This window comes from Dermochelys coriacea, chromosome 5 (genome assembly GCF_009764565.3).
Source record: "Dermochelys coriacea isolate rDerCor1 chromosome 5, rDerCor1.pri.v4, whole genome shotgun sequence".
Classification (NCBI taxonomy): Eukaryota; Metazoa; Chordata; order Testudines; family Dermochelyidae; genus Dermochelys; species Dermochelys coriacea.
In genome coordinates, this window is record NC_050072.1 from 36,056,427 (window position 1) to 36,076,550 (window position 20,124).

Below are 20,124 nucleotides of genomic sequence, written 5' to 3' on the forward strand. Positions count from 1 at the left end.
TTTGAACTGGGACTTGGGAATCCTGGGTTCAATTCCCCACTTACAGACCTCCTGTGTGACTAGGGCAAGTCACTTAACCTGTCCTGTGCCTTGGTTTCCCATCTGTAAAATGGATATAATAGTTTCCTACCTCACAGGAGGGTTAAGGATAAAATCCTTTAGTGATTGTGAGGTGTTCAGATACATACCATCATCACCATAGTAATTATCAAGAGAGAAGGTGCAAACATCACCCAAATAGATGGCATCTCTGAAAAGATGAGAAAAGCTAGGAATAGTGTCTGATCCCTGATAAAGAGTATATTAGGTAAATAGTACATGTCCCTTTATATCTCTGCTGTGTACGGATTAATAAAGTTGTGCCATTTAAAATACTTTATGTACATTTATTACATTTCTGTATTTTTTGTAGATCCATCAGTTGGTCCTGTGGCTAAAACAGACAATCTGGGGAAAAATGACGCTATGATAAAATGGAAAAAGATTCCAAAAGATAAAAGAAATGGCTTTATTATTAACTATACAATATTTTATAAACCTGAAGGTGGAAAAGAATTAAGTAAGTAAAAGTTCTCCACTCTGTTACACCAGTGTGCTGACTCAGGATGTCTGTTACTTTATGAAAATATCAGCATACAATACCTGTTGCTACTTAAAACGCTAGAAAGTTTTGCCAGAGAGAATTTCACTCTTTGTAGGTTAAAGTGGTGACTGATCACTTTCCAGATAGTTATATGTTTCAAGTTGGGGAGCAGCAGCATTATCTATGATTTGTGTGCTTTATATGGTCACCAGATGTGCTTTGTGTTTCTCTGTCATTCTCTTCGCAATTATATAATGCTAACAGCTCAATTATGTAGAACCCAGGCCCAGAATATCTAAGAGTATGTCTACAGAGTAAAAAACCAAAACAAACAAAAATGTGACTGATGTAGTCATGTTGCTTAATGCACTACTGGAAGGCATTCAGATACTATAGTGATGACTAAAGCTGTTTGAAATTTTCTCAAACTAACATAGTTTATTTACCAAAAAACACAGTTTCAATTGACTGGAAACTATCAGCGAGTTTGACTCCACACTTTTTGGCTGGGATGAGGTTTTTCAGGGCTGGCTTCAGAGGGGTGTGTATGTGTTTACACACACTTGTTTGGGATGTAGGAAATTGCCTGTCCTTCCTGTCTATCTTGTGAATAGATACTGCTGTATCCCACTGCTTTTTGTTATTCCATATTTCAGAAATGCTTGTTGTGTCAAGGCCCATTTCCATTGCTAGGCGTTCTTTCCTATTTTTGCTTTAAGCCTCTCTCTTGGTCTGTAGGCATTTAAGGCATTCTAGCTTTTATTAAAAAAAAAAATCTCAAACCAGTGAGTCCTATTGGAACTTCATTTGCTTCTGGATGCCCAAATCACAGTAGGGGCCAAAAATACACTTGTCAATATGTAAATGGAAGAAGGAAGTTGTATGATGTAGACCTCTCCACACTTATTCTTGCTATCTTATTTCTTGTCTGGTTTTATGCAGTATACTCTCTGCCATCCTGTCTCTGAAGACCACTCAGCTTTCAAGATGATTATATTACTCTCACATCAGTGGTGCTGGATTCCAATTTTCCCTGCGGGTACTCAACCCCCACTTAGCCCAGGCCTTGCCATCACTCCACCCCTTCCCTCAAGGCCCGCCCTGCCTCTTCCCCTGAGTGCGCCCCGTTTCCACTCCTTCCCCTCCATCCCAGTGCCTCCTACCTGTCGCGGAACAGCTGATTCACGGCTGGCAGGAGGAGGAGGAGCTTGCCTGCTGGTGAGTGCTAAGCATCCACTAATTTTTTTGGAGCACCCATGGAGTTGGCACCTCTGTCTCAGATCCTTAATTATTTAGACCTGGGGTTCTCATCTTGTGGGTGGTCCAGTGACAGACTGCAGAATCTCTCACAGAAACAATTAAATGGCAGGATTGTGAAAATTATACAATACAAAGTTTACCTAATATTTTAAAATCTTAGCTTCTTAACCAATTCGCTTGTCCCTAACAACAATTTCATTCTGCATTTCTAATTAATGTTTAGACAGTGGATAGTCTAACAAAGAAAATTATACAAACTTGAACGATTATTATTTTAGTTAGTTCTTTAAGTTCTTCTCTGCAGTTCAGCCTGACCTTCCTTGTGTTAATGGATCTAAATATTTTCAGCTCTACCATTTTTCTGTAATTCTGTGAGATCTCATAAATTAAACTTTTTTGGCTGTGTCACTACTTGAATGAAAGACATCCAAGAAACACCTAGGTGTGGCATATAATGGTGGTGGTAAGTATGTAGGGTGGACTGGACTGTGCTGTGCTGAACAAATGTGGGATGGTAATTGTGTCTCTTAGTTCAGACATAAAACCAAGGTTCTACAGTTTGCAATAACGGAGATGCCATAGTACTTTTATTAAGGGTAAAATATTGGCTCTGGTTATTATATTTTACCTATCTAAACTCAATAGTGAATTTTCAGTTGGATATAGAATTATTCACTTTCTATTCTGAACTGTGATGTTGTATTGTTATGCTCTGTTTAACAATTTCAGTGTTCCACAGTGATGATCCCTTCGATTATATTTTATTTCAGCTTGTCTCTAAGGCATTTGGGGATCTTTCAGTGTGAACAGTGCTATATAAATGTAAAATTGTAATAGTTAACACTTGCTTTTCTTTAATTTCTATATCTTTTTTATTTATAATATCTTTGTCTGAAAAGATGAAACTGTGAACTCTGATGTTCTGCAATACAGACTGAAATCTCTGCAAGCAAACACCCAGTATACTGCTCATGTCATGGCAGCCACCAAAGCTGGTGGAACCCATGGAAACAGAATAACCTTCAGCACTTTGAAATTCAGTAAGTAATTTTCAGTGATAACTGTGATTGCTTTTCCAGTATTTTTGTGTAAGAAACAGAGTTTTTTGATTTAGGCATTTCTTAGGCCAATCCCACTCTACTCTGCCTCTGACTTTTTGAACAAAATAAAGAAAAATAATAAAAAATTTAGTTTAAATTTAATTCAGCTCATTGGAAGACATTGGAAGTCAAATCTACAAAAGATTAAAAGTTTTAAAAACTAAGGTCCCAATACTGCAAGCAACAATGCACAGGCAGACTGTTGTGCTCACATGAATCTCCGCGGAAGATTGTGGCTCTGTGCACATGCACTAGTCTGCTTCTGTGCTGTTAATTACAGGACTGGGACCTACTATGTCACCAGAAGGGGAAAATGTGTATCTTAGAAACTGGGCTTAAAATATTTATGCATTGTGATTTTTTGTTGTCTTTTTTTTTCCCCTCCCCATATGGAACAATTCCCTGTTAACCAACCACATTTTCCTCTGAATTGAACTTGGCCAGAAGGATACTCAATACGCACTTGTGGTTAATATAAAATCTTTTTCTTATTTTCCTACTGTCTATATTTGTATCTTTCTCCTACGGAGATCATAGGATAGCTATGAATTGAAGTTAAAATTGTTACATCAAGATGTTAAATGGAAGAAACAATCAGTGCCAACATTTCCTTATTTCTGCTGGCAGAACGCTCTGAGACATGTCCCCTGTATTTGACTTTCTGTTCATTTATAGTGTGCGAGGGTGGGTGGGGTGGCACTGGATCAGCTGCTGGAATAAAGCAGCAGCTAAAATTGGAAGCAGCTGTTCTGAGATCCTGGGAAAGGCCCATTACATGGTACTGTCTATAGCTCTGCAGTTGTGACTAGAGCTAGGCAATTTTTTTTGGACAAATAGATTATTCACCAAAATATGGGGTTTTTTGGTTGACCCAAAACTTCCTCTCAGATGAAAGTAATTGAATCAAATTTGAAAAGTTTTACAGGGCCAGCTTCAGTAAACTGTCAGGGCGAGGGTGTCTGTCCTTTAGTTCAGTAGTTAGAATGCTTGCTTGGGGTGTGGGAGACTCAGGTTTGAATCCCCACTCTGGAGCAGGGACTTGAACTCGGATCTCCCACATCCCAGGTGAGCAGTCTAACCACAAAGCTATTGACGGGTGGTACTCTCTCCCTCATTCAGAGGAGGGGTTTAAATCCAAATCTCCTGCCTCCCAGATGATCACCAGGATATAGAGTCAGTCTCACTCTCTATTTCTTTGGTCCTGTGAATATTAAAGTATTTATACGGTGTGGAGCAGCTTCAATAGGAGATACTGAGAGCAACCAACTTCAGATTAGCATGTAGTCTGGTGGTTAGGATGCTCATGTAGGAGTGGGGAATGCTGAGTCTGAGTTACTGCTCCAGCAAGGAGAATCAAATTTGGATCTCCAACATCCTAGGCAAGTGCCCTAACCACTGGACTAAACATTATGAGTAATGGATATGCCCAGAGACGGTTTGCTGAAGCTACCTAGACTTTTCCGGTTTGATGACAGATTTTGAACATTTGTAGGAAATGAAACAAATATTTTTTTCTGGTTTTGTTGTTTGTTTGGGGCTTGATACTGGCTGCCAACTAGACATCGAGCATCTCCTGTCGACATAGCACAGTGCGAACCCCACGGTAAGTAGATCTAAGTATGTCGACTTCAGCTATGTTATTCACGTAGCTGAAATGCATAACTTAGATCGATCTCCCCCATAGTATAGACAAGGCCTTAGCATTTGTTGTACAATGACATACAGTACCTTACTCAGGTTTCAGAGTAGCAGCCGTGTTAGTCTGTATTCGCAAAAAGAAAAGGAGTACTTGTGGCACCTTAGACACTAACAAATTTATTAGAGCATAAGCTTTCGTGAGCTACAGCAGGGGGGGAAAGGAGGAAAACCTTTCATGGTGACAAGCAAGGTAGGCTAATTCCAGCAGTTAACAAGAATATCAGAGGAACAGTGGGGGGTGGGGTGGGGGGGAGAAATAGTTTTACTTTGTGTAATGACTCATCCATTCCTAGTCTCTATTCAAGCCTAAGTTAATTGTATCCAGTTTGCAAATTAATTCCAATTCAGCAGTCTCTCGTTGGAGTCTGTTTTTGAAGCTTTTTTGTTGAAGGATAGCCACTCTTAGGTCTGTGATCGAGTGACCAGAGAGATTGAAGTGTTCTCCAACTGGTTTTTGAATGTTATAATTCTTGACATCTGATTTGTGTCCATTCATTCTTTTACGTAGAGACTGTCCAGTTTGGCCAATGTACATGGCAGAGGGGCATTGCTGGCACATGATGGCATATATCACATTGGTAGATGCGCAGGTGAACGAGCCTCTGATAGTGTGGCTGATGTGATTAGGCCCTATGATGGTATCCCCTGAATAGATATATGGACAGAGTTGGCAACGGGCTTTGTTGCAAGGATAAGTTCCTGGGTTAGTGGTTCTGTTGTGTGGTGTGTGGTTGCTGGTGAGTATTTGCTTCAGATTGGGGGGCTGTCTGTAAGCAAGGACTGGTCTGTCTCCCAAGATCTGTGAGAGTGATGGGTCGTCCTTCAACGCATCATCAAGGATCTACAACCTATCCTGGAGAGGTTTTAGTTGGGGGCTGAAGGTGATGGCTAGTGGCGTTCTGTTGTTTTCTTTGTTGGGCCTGTCCTGTAGTAGGTGACTTCTGGGTACTCTTCTGGCTCTGTCAATCTGTTTCTTCACTTCAGCAGGTGGGTATTGTAGTTGTAGGAATGCATGATAGAGAAACACTAACCCAGGAACATATCCTTGCAACAAAGCTCGTTGCCAACTCTGTCCACATATCTATTCAGGGGATACCATCATAGGGCCTAATCACATCAGCCACACTATCAGAGGCTCGTTCACCTGCGCATCTACCAATGTGATATATGCCATCATGTGCCAGCAATGCCCCTCTGCCATGTACCTTGGCCAAACTGGACAGTCTCTACGTAAAAGAATGAATGGACACAAATCAGACGTCAAGAATTATAACATTCAAAAACCAGTTGGAGAACACTTCAATCTCTCTGGTCACTCGATCACAGACCTAAGAGTGGCTATACTTCAACAAAAAAGCTTCAAAAACAGACTCCAACGAGAGACTGCTGAATTGGAATTAATTTGCAAACTGGATACAATTAACTTAGGCTTGAATAGAGACTAGGAATGGATGAGTCATTACACAAAGTAAAACTATTTCCCCATGGTATTTCTCCCCCCCCCCCCACTGTTCCTCTGATATTCTTGTTAACTGCTGGAATTAGCCTACCTTGCTTGTCACCATGAAAGGTTTTCCTCCTCCCCCCCCCCCCCGCTGCTAGTGATGGCTTCTCTTAAGTGATCACTCTCCTTACAATGTGTATGATAAACCCATTGTTTCATGTTCTCTGTGTGTGTGTATAAATCTCTCCTCTGTTTTTTCCACCAAATGCATCCGATGAAGTGAGCTGTAGCTCACGAAAGCTTATGCTCTAATAAATTTGTTAGTCTCTAAGGTGCCACAAGTACTCCTTTTCTTTTTGCGAGTACCTTACTCAGTTGGTCAAAGATGTGACAACCAGAGCTTTTATAACTTGTGCTAATAAGATGGCTTTAATTATGTAGTCTAAAAGTGAAAATTTGCTCTGTAGTGTAATACACTAAGAAATGTTTCAATTCTTGTTCTTTCTCTAAAGGTAAAGAAGACTTTATTTTTATAACATTACCGTTTGGATTTTGTATGCTCTTATTATTAATCCTTGGCATAACCTGTACTCTAAAAAAACACACGTGAGTAAATTTTTCTGTGCTTGTTAAAGGTGAAAATAATGCATTTTAACACATAAAAGGTTAGTATTTTTATTTAAAAACAATGCTGGCTTGTTAAAGACTCAAATCTGTATGGAGATAAGAAAATGTCCTGATTTTTCTAAAATTAAACAAATAGACATATGTTTAGAATTATTGTGACTGTAGCCAATAGATGTATTTCTTCACTATAGTTGCAAAAACAAATACTATCTCTCACTCTCACGCTCACATACACCCTATATTTAAAGACCATGTAGGTTGCAAAGTCAGACAATCAAAAGTTAGGAAATGTCAGAACTAAGATTGTCTGCGCAACCTTAAGTTCAGTAGTTAGAATGCTTGCTTGGGGTGTGGGAAACTCAGCTTTGAATCCCCATTCTGGAACAACATGTGCTGGGTCATCATCCAAGAGTGCCATAACACGAAATATATGGCAGAATGTGGGTAAAACCACAGAGCAGGAGATATACAATTCTCCTCCAAGGAGTCCAGTCACAAATTTAATTAATGCATTATTTTTTAATGAGCGTCATCGGGATTGGCCAGTATAGCATTACTGATTAACGAAACCATACCAGAGCCAGCCAGGACAGAGTGTCACACCCATGCCACCACAGTTTTCTATATCAACAAGGGGAATGAGATTGATCGCCTCTGCATATAAAGCAGCAAATCTCTGAAACAGGTGCATCAGTCCCCAGATCCTCCTGTCTGCAGCCTATCTTCCTGGGATGTAGAAGGTAGTCACAGACTCACTCATTGGATGTTTTGCTCATCAGATGCTCTATCAATTGTCAGGTGGGACTTCACAGTTCAGTGGGTATACGACATGTTCACATGATGAGGGACTCTGACCAGAGACCTATTCACTTCCCAGAAGAAAAGCAAATGCTGCACATACTGCTGCAGGGGCGCTCTTGGCCATTGTTCCTAGGGCAATGCTCTCCTGATCAGACCAACTCAACTACGCCTTCCCTCCACAACCACTCTTGCCTGGAGTGCTGCACAAGAGCTGATGAGACAGAACAATGGACATTCTGGTTGCCACCTGCTGAACCAGTCAATTCTCATTTCCCAATCTCCTTCACATGTCATCCTGCCCTCAATTCTCATCCCAAACTTCCCCAATCTGCTGACTAGGGTGACCAGATGTCCCAATTTTATAGGTACAGTCCTGATATTTGGGGTTTTTTCTTATATAGGAATCTATTACGCCCCCATCCCCTGTCCTGATTTTTCACACTTTCTATCTAGCCACCCTACTGCTGACCCAGTACAACGGCGAGATCAGGCATCAGTCCACATGCGCTCCACCTCAGGGTGTGGTATTTGGATGGGCATCTGCTTTACAATGGTTATGTTCTTCGGCTGTACAAGATATTTTCTCCAGCAGCAGGAAGAATTCCACTGGACAATGTTATCAAGCCAGGTGGAGATGTTTCTTTTCTTGGGCACAACAGTGGGAAATTACCTTCATCCTGGATTACATTCTGTCTTTAAAATCATCGGGTCTCGCCTTCAGCTCTTTGAGAATCCACTCGGTGGCAATTAGTGTGTTCCACCCTCCAATGGAAGGTTGCTCTGTCTTTACATGCCCATTAACTGCTAGGTTTTGGAGAGGCCATTAACAATCAGGAAGTCCTCTAGACTGTTTATTGCAGTAGTGGAGTGACTTAGGGTCCAGGCCATCACCATCCAGAAAATCTCCAAATGGATTTCTGATCGCATTAAACTCTGCTACCTACTATTGGGCCTCCCTTCCCACCCCCTCCCCGGGGTGTGGGCTCACACCATGAGAATGCAGGCTTCAACCATGGCCTCCCTTCAGACATGTGTAGGGCAGCCACGTGGAGTTTGGTACACATCTTTGCAGCACACTACACCTTGGTGCAGGACTCAATGGCAGATGCATCCTTAGCACAGCAGTTCTCTGCATGATCATTCCATCCTCATCCTCGCACCCTTCTCCCACTTAAGTACTGCTTGTTAATCACCCTCAGTGGAATACATTAGGGATGAATAAGAGGAGGAGGTTACTTACCTGTAACTGAGGTTCTTTGAGATGTGTGGTCCCTATCTGTATTCCACTTCCTGCTGTCCTTCCCCTCTGCTTCACATCTGTCAGATTTGCAGTAGAGAAAGAACTGGAGATGTGGTCAGTCTGCCCCACCCTTTATCACCTCAGACATTTGACTCCAGGTGTATGGTGCACATGTGTAACCTGCTGTGAATGCCAGTAGGGACCACACATCTTGAAGAACCTCCAGTGACAGGTATGTAACTTCCTCTTCTATCTTCTGAGCAGCGTTTGAATTGTATGCAAAGTTATGGGACCATACTTGACAATGAGGGTAAAACAAAACATGAGGACCTCCTTATTAAGTGAGCATTGCCCATCCTGTGCACCAAATGAGGCTGGAGAACTGGGGGAGGGGGAGAGAAAGTAGTATGTGATCATGTGATTAAAATTGTAACGTAATTCATACACGCAAGGGCATTAGATTAAGGTTACACAGGCAACCTTAATTCTGGCATTTCCTAGCCATAATAATAATCTTTTAACATAGTTCATATAATTTCCTAGGTTTTTAAAAAAAGAAAATGGAAAAAGCAGAGATTCCATCATGTGTCATCATACTGATACTCATATGATGCACACCCTTTGCAGTGGGGTTCCCAGATATTTGCTGACAGCAGAGGAATTCTGAGTCTCAGGAATCTTGGGTTCCATTCCAGTCTCTGAATGGGAGTGTGCTGTAAAGGGCACAGACTCTTATGCCTGTTCTTACCACATGTGACACTTTCTGCCCCGTCCCCTTCAACCTGTTGTTGTTCCAGTTCAGTCTTTTTCCACCCTGGCTCCTCATCCAAGTCCCAAAGTCTTTGCCCAGTCAGTCACAATTTCCCCCTCCTGGCTTCTTATCCAATCTGTCTCTACCTGTCCCTGTTTTCTCCCTCCACTGGCTCCCAGTCCTCCCTTCATAGCTCCTTGTCCCAGTCTTTCTGTCCAGCCAATCCCAGTTCTTGGCCTGGACCACACCTCTCATCAGATATGTTCCTCTACTTTGTTCTCCCCCCAACTTGCTCCCAGTCCCAATTTCTCTTTTCCTCTGCCAGCCTCCAATCCCAGTTCTTCCTGCCTCACACTCCTTATCCCATTTTATTCCTCCTCTCACTTCTGTCTGATTCTTGGTCCTCTGCTTTTGAGTTAGGCACTGTCCTCTTCCACAGTGCTGATAGGGATGTCATTGAGAGCACATAAGAGAGTCTCCCTACTGTCATATTTGGTGCCTGTAACAGCCTTGGCCTGGAGCAGAATTACAAGGAAAGTGTGGCTTTGCACCTGAAGTCCTGGGCTGGAACATGCTCAGTTGCTCTGTGAGAATGGTGCATGCGCAGTCTGGTCACATGTAGATGCTGTGAGGTGTGGTTCCTCCTCACTGATGACAAAATCTTTGGAGACTTTAGCTACTAAACCATTAGAAGTCTTTACTGAGCATGTGCAAACTGATTTTTTTTTAAAGGGTTACAATTTGGCCAAATTTGGGAAGATTTTCATATGAAGAGCAAAAAACATATCCCTGACATAAAGGCTACCCCTAGCCAAATTTCCAGTTCCTGCTCCAAAGCACAGAACTTCACAAAGAAATGGTTCTAAGACATTTTAACACTGCAAAACAACATATTTTCCCCTAACTTATTGTCAGAAAAGACTGAGCTGTTTAGGCTGAAACTTAAAAATCTGCCTAAGGCAGACATCTGACATGGAAAATTTCAGCCCCCAAATGTTAAAATTTGGTAAAGTTATAGTGATTGAAAACAGGGTCTTAGAATAGGAAGCTTCGAGTAATGTTGGTAGGTAGCAGTGCCAGCTCCACTTATAGTATCCACTGTAACATAGGCTATATAAGCTCTCAACATTGTTGTAGTCTCTTGTCTTTTATATTTGTGTGTCTCTCTCTTAATATGTTTATGAAAAACTAGGCCCCAAGCCTGCAAAAACCTATGTACTTGCATAACTTTACTCACATAAGTAGTCCCTTTGAAACCTATGGACTACACATCTGAGTAAAGTTATGCACATGTAAATAATTGTGAGTTCAAGGATATAATTGGTACGGGCAGCAATTCTGTTTATCTTTAAAGCATTCACAAAACTAATTTTAGTTACTGTTGCGAATTATACCTGATAGGTCACGCGCAGTTCGAGTCTAGGCTGAGGCACACGAACAAAGTCCACAACTGCAGAGTTCCCAAAGATATTAAATTTATTACGCTCGAGTGTGGTGCCCCCCTGCTAGTCAGAAGGGGACCCTGAATGCAGGTTATACAAAGATTATACACGTTTTAGCAAAGCATGTTGCCCTTGTGCATTGGAAACCTTAGCCAACAGACAAACCCTTTCCTTATCTACCGCCTATCCCTGCTAGGTACGTTCGCCGTGCTAAACTATTACTTCAACTACACAACATGGCCCTAAAGCAATGCATCAGTAGCCTTTCTTATCAGGATGGGAGGCCCACATCAAGGCCAGGAGGCAGGGAGTTAGGAACGGACAAAGAACAGAAACTGGGAGTCGAGACAGGCTGGAAATGGGGGGGAGGGGGGTTTCACAGGAATGCAGTATCTAAGGAACACTCCTCCTGGTGCATGATGTGCTTGCTTTTAGACAATGGTGGGCCCCAAACCAAAATGGAGTCACATATGCTAACTTTTCCTTAATATTACTAATGTTTATTAAAGTGGTTTATTCACTTTTTTATATATAAATATATGAATTGGCCTTGCCCTATTTTGGCTGGGAGCTCCTACTGTTCAGGTTGTGTTCCCATGTAAATTCTAATTTTAAATTTTTTTCTGAATGCTACAGACTGCTGAGTATTGATTTGGAGACAGTGTCTTGAGTGCAGTCAATCTTTTCTGTGAAATAGGCAGATAATTATGTTGCAGTTAAAAAAAACAAAAAACCAAAGAGCATATTTTTGCTGCAGAGTTAACTCGAATGTCATCCACATGCACAAACCCTTCACTCAAGTTGGTTTGCCTCTCGTGGATATTGGTAAGGCTATGATTTTGGCACGGGTATTTTTAATAAAAGGTATGAAGAGGACATGGGCAATAAACAATAAATCACAGAAATGTACACACAGTAATGCAGTTTTCACTACATCAATACAATTGCCTGGGGCCCCACGCCACAGAAGACCCTGTGAAGATAAGTTAAAGGCTCAGGCTTCAGCTGAAGTCGAAGCCTGAGCCCTGCCACCCGGGGCTGAAGCCAAAGCCCAAGCCCTGCCACAGGATCCGTGACAGAATTGTAGCCTTAGGTATCGGCTTCAGCTCAAGTCAGCACAACTCATCAGCTGCTAATAAAACCACAGTGAGGAGTTCCTGTATTGTTTTGCACTGCAGCTGCTCTCACTTGAGCTAGGTTAACTTAGGAGGAGTTAAGTTAACTTTACAATGAGGACATACTCTAAAAAATAACCCAGACTTCATTCCAAGCCTAATTTAGGCATGTCATAATAAAGATTTGGCTTATGTAGCTTGAATAGTTACAATTGCAGCTTTATTTTCTGTATTTAATGGTAAACATTGGTTTAAACCAAAAACTCAGGTTCCAGGTAACACATTGGTATTGCTTTTAAACAATTTTTCTCTAGCCCATGAGAATTGACTTGAGGGAAAGCAGTTCCCCTTATTATAATAATTAGATAATGAATACAGAGAAAGGACTTCCCTTGACAAAAGTTTGCCATTCACATTTTCTGTATTTAATCCATTCATGTACTGGTACAATATTCCTATGGTGTTCATCATGTCAGTCATCTAATTCCTACATCAAAAGGCCAAATCTCCTTTCTGAATTGCAGGTTGAAAAAGGTTTGCTGGCCTGATATACCAGATCCTGCAGAGAGCATTGCTGTGGAATGGCCTACTGATGTGCTTAAGGTAACATCAGATTGCTGTTAAGAAAAACAAATATGTGATGTGAGTAAATGTGAGTAAATTTTCTGATAAACAATTGAAGCATGATGGACTAGATTAATTAAATCAGTGATGATTATAATGATGCTCTCTCGGGGATGAATTTGACCAAACATAACCTTCTTTTATAGATACCTCCATAGGCACCTATATTTATTTACTACTTTCTAATATAGTATGATACGTTGTACTCCTGTAGTTCATTTTCCCCAACTTGTCTTGAATGAGATGAGTTTCTGCCTGTGATGGGACCTATGTTCCAGATGCTCATCTGTCTGCCCAGTTAAGTGGGCAGTCATCTCTAAAGTAATTCGCCCATTCTCATTAGATTACAACTTATCTTAAGAGTTTACATCCTAAATTATGAGTCAGAGTAGCATGTTTAAAATTATAGCATTTATTACCCTTTTTTACAAGACAAAATTCATACAGAATAAGTGTAAACAAAACCATATTACTAAAACTGTCAGATGTTTATACTTTTGTGAAGTTTTGTTGCAGAGAAAGATAAAAGGTAAACTTAACAAAAACTGACAAACACCCATGAAGAATGTCCTAGCCTGACCCATCACAGGAGATGACAGGTATGCAGAAATCTGTATGCCTGTCTCTGAGAGGGTCTGAGAGTGCTTCTCTGTCACCTTTAGTTCTTAGTTTTTAATTTCCCAGGCCCTCTCCCAGCTTTCCTGTGGAGGACTAAGATCAAGGTTCTTCTCTGAGTGCCTGTCATTATGTATTTTTCTTTTGGTGTACATGTGCTTGAGATCAGAATCTTTTGGCCACAGTGTCCGTTGAGCTGTGTCTGTGCCCTGCTTATCCTCAGGCCCCACCTTCCCCACCCAATGGTACAAAGAGCAGAGTGAGTCCAACTGACCTGTTCCTCCTTAGTGCCTATCATATTATCGTATCATATCTTCAGCTTTGCCACTGGCTCCATTTTCATTTATTTGCATAGTATTTATTGAAATCTAATAGAGGTCGACAGATGTCACTAAAAGTGTAATTTAAAGACAATGGGGAAAATTTTGCCTGTAGAATTTACTGGTCATCATATGCAAAATGAAAATATTCTAGCATGATTCCTGGCACAGTTTGAGTTTGCAGGGCTTGCAGTTAGAAAGCAGTCATTTTACTAGTAAACTGAGAAAATTTGATATGAAATCATTGAGACAATAAATGTGGAGCTTCACACTGCCATTTTCATAGACACTTTTCAGAAAACTATTTCAAGAGAAATGCATAACAAGGTTTCATTAACTGGCTTCTTAAACATACAGACTTGAACAGAGCTGAAGTGTGTGTGTGGAGGGGTATTCTTTTAAAAGATCTTTGTAATGTATCTTCCTTTGTACTGATGTAAGTTTCAAGTGTCTCTTTTTTTTTTACTGACAGAATAATTCGCCTCTGAAAAAAGTACAATCTGAGGATGGGACAGTAGATCCTGAAGGCATCTGTGTTTTGGAATCATGCTTTCCTGCTGAAGACCATACTGCATTATTAGTAAAGAGTCATGAGAACTATGATTCTAAACATACAAATGTTTGTAAAAAGGACATGAGTAATGGACATAAAAATATTTTTTACGGTGAAGAATATGAAGTAAAACCTCTATCACCATCAATTCCATATATAGTTACAGAACAAGTCTACAGGAATCAAATGCTGCTTTCAGCTTTGATCCCTACCAGGAGAAACCAACATCAGCATCTAGAAATATCAAAAGAGGGCTTATGTAAGTCCTTGCGTTCTTCAGTTGAGAATTCCAAAGAGAATGAAAAGGAGGAAGTTCTAGAACACACAGATTTCAAAGAAGAAACTAAAATCAATCCATATCTGAAAAATTCTGTAATACAAGGGAATTTCTAATTTCTGTGAATTTGCCAGAATATAGTAACAAAGCCAAAAACCAGTTGCTTGTCTTAGCCCCTTTTCAGCGAAACACTCTAAGGCAACCACATGTGACACTGGACATCCTTTGAACAGACCACAGCTGATCAGTACATATCTGCAAAGTCATTTTGAGGTATTGTACTATTCAGCTGGTCTCCTGCTTTCTCTTGGAGGGAGTGTTGCCTTTCATACATACATGCATTCAAGTTCTCTTGGCATCACTTACTTGACTGAAAATTCCTAGTTTGTTTGAACTACTTTGAAGGAATTCATGCATTTCATCATCTGTTAATTTTGACTTCATATTATTCTGTTTAACAGACAGAGAAATATGCGCCAGTAGTAAGGCAAAGGAAGCACACTTAATTCTTCTTATCCCTCCCCTTCCAGTTTTTTAAAACAAATTTATTTTTACTGTGACAGCATCCATCAGTGCAAGCATGATGCTGATTTCCTTCTTGACAATCTCTTCCTGAAGCTGGCTGTTGCTAAGGCAGTGCATGCTTACTCAAACATAGCCAGGATCTTCAAATCCCTTCCTTTCTTCTTTCTTAAAGTTACAAGAAATAGAACTTCTCTTTTCCCATTCTTCCTTGCCTTAACTTCTGTTTTCAATTCTATTTGTAGTGTAGGCTTCACTGTTCCTCTTGCCACTTCAATCGTCTGGTTTGGATGTTCTGCTTCCTGTTTGTGTCTGACAAGATTTTATCTGTGGCCATAGATTTTGCTGGATTCTCTGTCATGCTCCTGTTTCCTTTTGTCTTGGTTTTATCTTCTGTATTTTACTCTGTTTTTCATTTCTCCTGTTTGTTTGTCACTCAATGTCACTCCGTGTGCCCCATTCTATCATCTTACTCCTTTTGTCATTGTAGTTCTCTCCTGGCCCTCCTGCTGCTTCTCCAGTTGATGCATTGACTTCCTTGACTGAAATGGCTTAACTGAACACAGCCTCTTGTGTAGAAAAGAGCACTGAATCTATATTCAACGTAGTGTTTCTCCTCTAATTAAAGGAAAATGATTAATCGAACTGAGTAGTCAAAGGAGTCCCTGGAAGATTATCACATTAAACCTAGACTTTCTGGAAATTACACTTGGAAATCCTAGAATCTTTTTTGAGCATGCCATCTTTAGAAATGTCTAGGCAAGTAGGACTCAGTCCAGAGCTCAATTTTGCACTATATAACTTCATTGAATTCAGTAGTGTTACTCTTGAAATGAGATCAGAATCAGTCCCATAGAGAATTCTGATGATAATTTGATGATTTGCAAAAACATTAAAAAAATGACCCATCTCAGTTGCTTAATACCCAGATATGTACACTTGTAAGTGGATACTTCAGCACTTAATTCCAATTTCCATTTGGTTTATACTGCCTGTCTTTCTACCATCCCCATCTTCCTGTTCTTTGGGATGATTCTGTATGCACTCTGGTGATATCTCAAATACTTTTATGCAGGTTAGGAGGCTCAGTTAACTGTGATTAACTGAGATACAATATCTAACAGTTCTCAACCCCATGAACAGGAGGGAGTTAGTGGCAGATTTAATTTGTGGTGGCTCGTTGACTCTAGACTTCTCTCAGCCTCTGCCCCTTGATCCGATTTATTGACATCCCAAGACATGCTGCAAGGCCTACCTGTCTTTCCAGGCTTTCCCTGAGCAGGTTACTCAAACTGGTCTCAGTGAAATGTTTGAAGGGAAAGAATTTTTTTTGGATGGGTTGGAAATGTTATCTTTTGGAAATAATTCACCTGAATTTTTAAAATGTTTTTATTGTAATATGCCAAGTGTATTAGATGTTTTTGACAAATTAAAATAAGCAAACTTATTGAGCATGGAAGAGGGAAACTCTTGTGGTTACACCAGAGGCACATTAAAGATCGAAAGAAAAAAATGTTCATAAGGGGACTGGTTCTTTATAGACCTGAAAAATGGAATCAAAAAGTCAATTAGAATAAAGGCCAAGCCGCCTTCTATATTTGTATAGATCCAAGCACACTGACAGAGCTCAGTAAAAAATATTAAAAGTTAAAATGACAAGTGTTCAAGTCCCCATTCACTGTTTGAGCAGCCAGACCTAATGAGATACGTGGCTTGTCCATTTATTATTTTCAAGATATTATTAACCATTTTTATTTTCTTTGCATTTTATCTCAATAGCACAACAAAGGTGACTGAGGGTATGTTTACACTGCAGCTAAGTGTGTTCCTCCCAGCCCACATGGACAGACAGATGAGTGCTAGATCTCCTTGAGCTATCAGGCTAAAAATAGCTGAGTGGATGTAGCGGCATGGGCTAGCTACCTGAGTAAAGATCCAAGTGTTGGGTGGGCTTGTACTTGGGTGGCTGTCCTGTGCAGCAATGTCCACACTGCTATCTTTAGCATGCTAGCTCAAGCAGAGCTAGTGTGTGTTTGTCTACGTGGGCTGGGAGGCAGACATGCTTCCAGCTGCAGTGTAGATAAATTCTAAATGGTGCCAGGGACTGATAATGGGCTATAAAGCCATTACTTTTGAAATCAGTGAATTGAATGTAGCCCACATTGGCAGTATCCAGAAATTGTTACAATGTGAAAAGGGTTGGGAGACCAATGTGAAATGAATTGTTGGTCTGCTGGCTACCAGAATTTGCATTAATTGGCATTCTAAAACTAGGACTCCTAGGCACTACAGTAATCGTCATCATCATCATCCTTGCTGGCATTCTTCGTCTGGGTACTGAATGTGCATGGTGAGTCAACTTAATCCTCTCACTCTTAGGGATGATCCCTCCAAATCAGAGCTGAGGCTGTGGGAAAGTGTGCATTGCCTGTTGAGTATAATTAATGGATACTAATAACATTTACTGTTTAAAAAAACGTTGAAAACATGTTCCTGCAAACACCAAATTGTCTAGAACTTTTCTCAAACTTATTCAGTGTGAATGCAGAGATTGTCTCCAGGACCATCTTCCCTCCCATTGACCATCAAATAATATCATTGTGGCATCTGTATCAATTGTTTACATGGGGAAGTGATATTAGGGAAGCATTAATGCAATTTAGCGGCTGGAAATAAGGAGACATAAACATGTGACCAGCTTTCTGAAGACCACCAGTAAGTGCTTCACAGATCAACATTGGTTCATGGACCAGTTAGCGAAAGTGGTTTAAAACATAGGACAGTCTACACTATAATCTTTATTAAAAATTAGACTGCATGCATAAATGCATGGACTGCATGAGCAAGACCAATAATCTGTAACCTTTTCAATACAGTTAAATACTTGTGTATAAAAAAGCCAAGTGATTGCAGTCACACAACTATCATATCTAATGCACTATTTTAATCAGAGTTTTTCATTTATTTTTGAATGCATCTGCTCTGTATTGGTTATTTAAAAAAATAAATCAGAATTTCATGGTAGTAGTGGGGTTTTTGTGTTTGGTTGGTTGTTTTTACTGCTAGAGCATGTGAATACACACCCTTAAATTTTCTAAGCAATGAGAAGTGAGGAAGGATGGGTTTTGGTGAGAAAGGCATAGGACTGGGAATTAGGACTGGCTCTGTCCCCCTTTCTGTGTAATCTTGGATGAGTCTCTCCATACCTCAGTTTCCTCTTCTGTAAAATGGCTATTTGTCAAATGTGTCGTGAGACTATATTTTAAAGCACATTTTGATCCTTGGATAAAAAGTGTTAAGTCAAATATAAAGTAGCAATAATTTCCAATGAGAAATTTAGCTGTACTGATGGTTTTTGAGGATCCAGGTTTTAGTGGTGGGACATATAAATTTGAATTAAGTGTCTCTAGTTCCTTCAATTATTCTGGGAGATCTAACTTAGTCCCTACTGGTTAATGTACCATTCATAGGCCGTCGGGACTGAAGGAAGGAACTTTTTAATTGTGGACTCAGTAGTTGCAGAACGATAGTCAAGTATGCATTTGGCTGTCTGAAAGGGAGATGGTGCCATTTGTGTAATAGGTTGGAAGCAGCAGAAAAAAACATGCCAACCATTATATCACTGTGTTGTATTCTGCACAATATTCATGAGAATATTTGCTCAGTGGTAAGAACAGCAGATGTCCCATTGTAAATGGAAACACAAGGGGAAATATTGTTAGGGATGCCTGTTGTTCTTATTTTGAGTCTTATCCCTGAAAATGTGTGACACTACAATCAGCCATTAGCCCACGGAGGGGGGATTTGGGTTCACTGTGTGCAGTGCTTATGGGTGATGCAAGTGGGGACTTGTTCAAGTACTTTTTAAAAACTCTGCACATTATTTTAACTTTGTTTAAAAGAGTTTCTGACTTTCATGCAATAATGAGTCATGTATGAATTTTAATTTTTTTATTATGAAACAACAGTAATGTAACAGACCAAAAATAAAGTTGTTATAGAAACAATACTAAAACAACTTTTGGCAAACATACATTTAACAAAACAATAGTGCAGCTAAAATTGATGATGCAATGCAGGGCAGAACAACAGTTAAGGGGTGGAGGGCCTGAAAGTCCCAGGGAGTTTGTGCTTTGGTTCTGCCTCTTGTTGTTCATGGGACTTCTGGGATTGAGTGGCACAGTGCAAAGTTATGAGGGGTGCTGGGGTCCCTGGTGCAACTGTCCTCTGTGCCCAGATGTTGACTCTACAAGAAGAATGGCTTCTGGAACCACTGCTGCAGGGGTAGATCGGGGAGGAGTTGCGGCGTGGTCCCACTATTGTATTGTTGAGGGGCTGAAGAACATGGCTGGGTCCCAATACACAGGGCGGCAGCGCCTGCTGTCTTAGCATCAGCCTGTGATGAAGCAGTGAATTTTGGCTTGATATAACCTCCAGTATCTCCCTTTCCATTTCCAAGCTCTCTCTGGCTATGGTAATGCTTTCCCTGGTGACTGCAGTGCTATCCTCGGCCACTGTCACAGTCTTGTTTATGAGCTCCATTTCTTTCTCCCTGTGGGTCCTCAGTACTGCCTCCACTTCTCACCCAGCTTTGATTTGGTAGGAAGGGGGAGAAGACACTGCTATGAAGTCTGAAAATGTCTCATCCGACTCTTTCTTTTTTGCCCCCTCAGGTTGGCCAGGCACTCCACATTTGATAGAGACCCCGTCCTTGATGGTCTGGCCATTGCAGGTGCTGTGGCTTTTGGAGTATGAAAAAAAATCTGATTATTGTTCGTTTTCCAGACAGGCCATGATAGCATTTTTGTAATACATGTTTGTGACTTTACCTCCCTGAGATTCTTCCCAGTCGTGGGGAACCTCAGAGATGGTAAGTGGTATGTGCATGGGAAAGGTACTGATTTGAAAAAAAACACCCTGTTTATTATTTTTAGCATGCTAGCTGAGATGAGACCTAGCACAAGTACGTCTACACAAGTTGAGAATCACACTCTTAGCTCACAGTGTAGATGTAGCCAGAGAGCAGCACCTGTCTTGATAAGAACAGTGGCTCTCAACCTTTCCAAACTACTGTACCCCTTTCAGAAGTCTTTGTTTTGCATAAACCATGTTTCACCTCATTTGCTTACAAATTCAGACATAAAAATACAAA

General features: G+C 40.6%; 1 protein-coding gene across 3 annotated transcripts in view; it reads left to right on the forward strand.

Annotated features, from left to right (window-relative positions):
• IL31RA (interleukin 31 receptor A) overlaps positions 1-18,981 on the forward strand; it is a 79,531-nt gene extending 60,550 nt beyond the window's left edge. For all 3 annotated transcript variants that reach the window (XM_038403840.2, XM_038403839.2, XM_043514787.1), the window contains exons 15-19: positions 413-559; positions 2,743-2,883; positions 6,598-6,691; positions 12,586-12,664; positions 14,093-18,981. In XM_038403840.2, the coding sequence (XP_038259768.1) occupies positions 413-559; positions 2,743-2,883; positions 6,598-6,691; positions 12,586-12,664; positions 14,093-14,566 (935 nt within the window). In that variant the 3' untranslated portion in view covers positions 14,567-18,981. The remainder of the gene's footprint in view (positions 1-412; positions 560-2,742; positions 2,884-6,597; positions 6,692-12,585; positions 12,665-14,092) is intronic.
• The last annotated feature ends 1,143 nt before the right edge of the window (positions 18,982-20,124 follow it).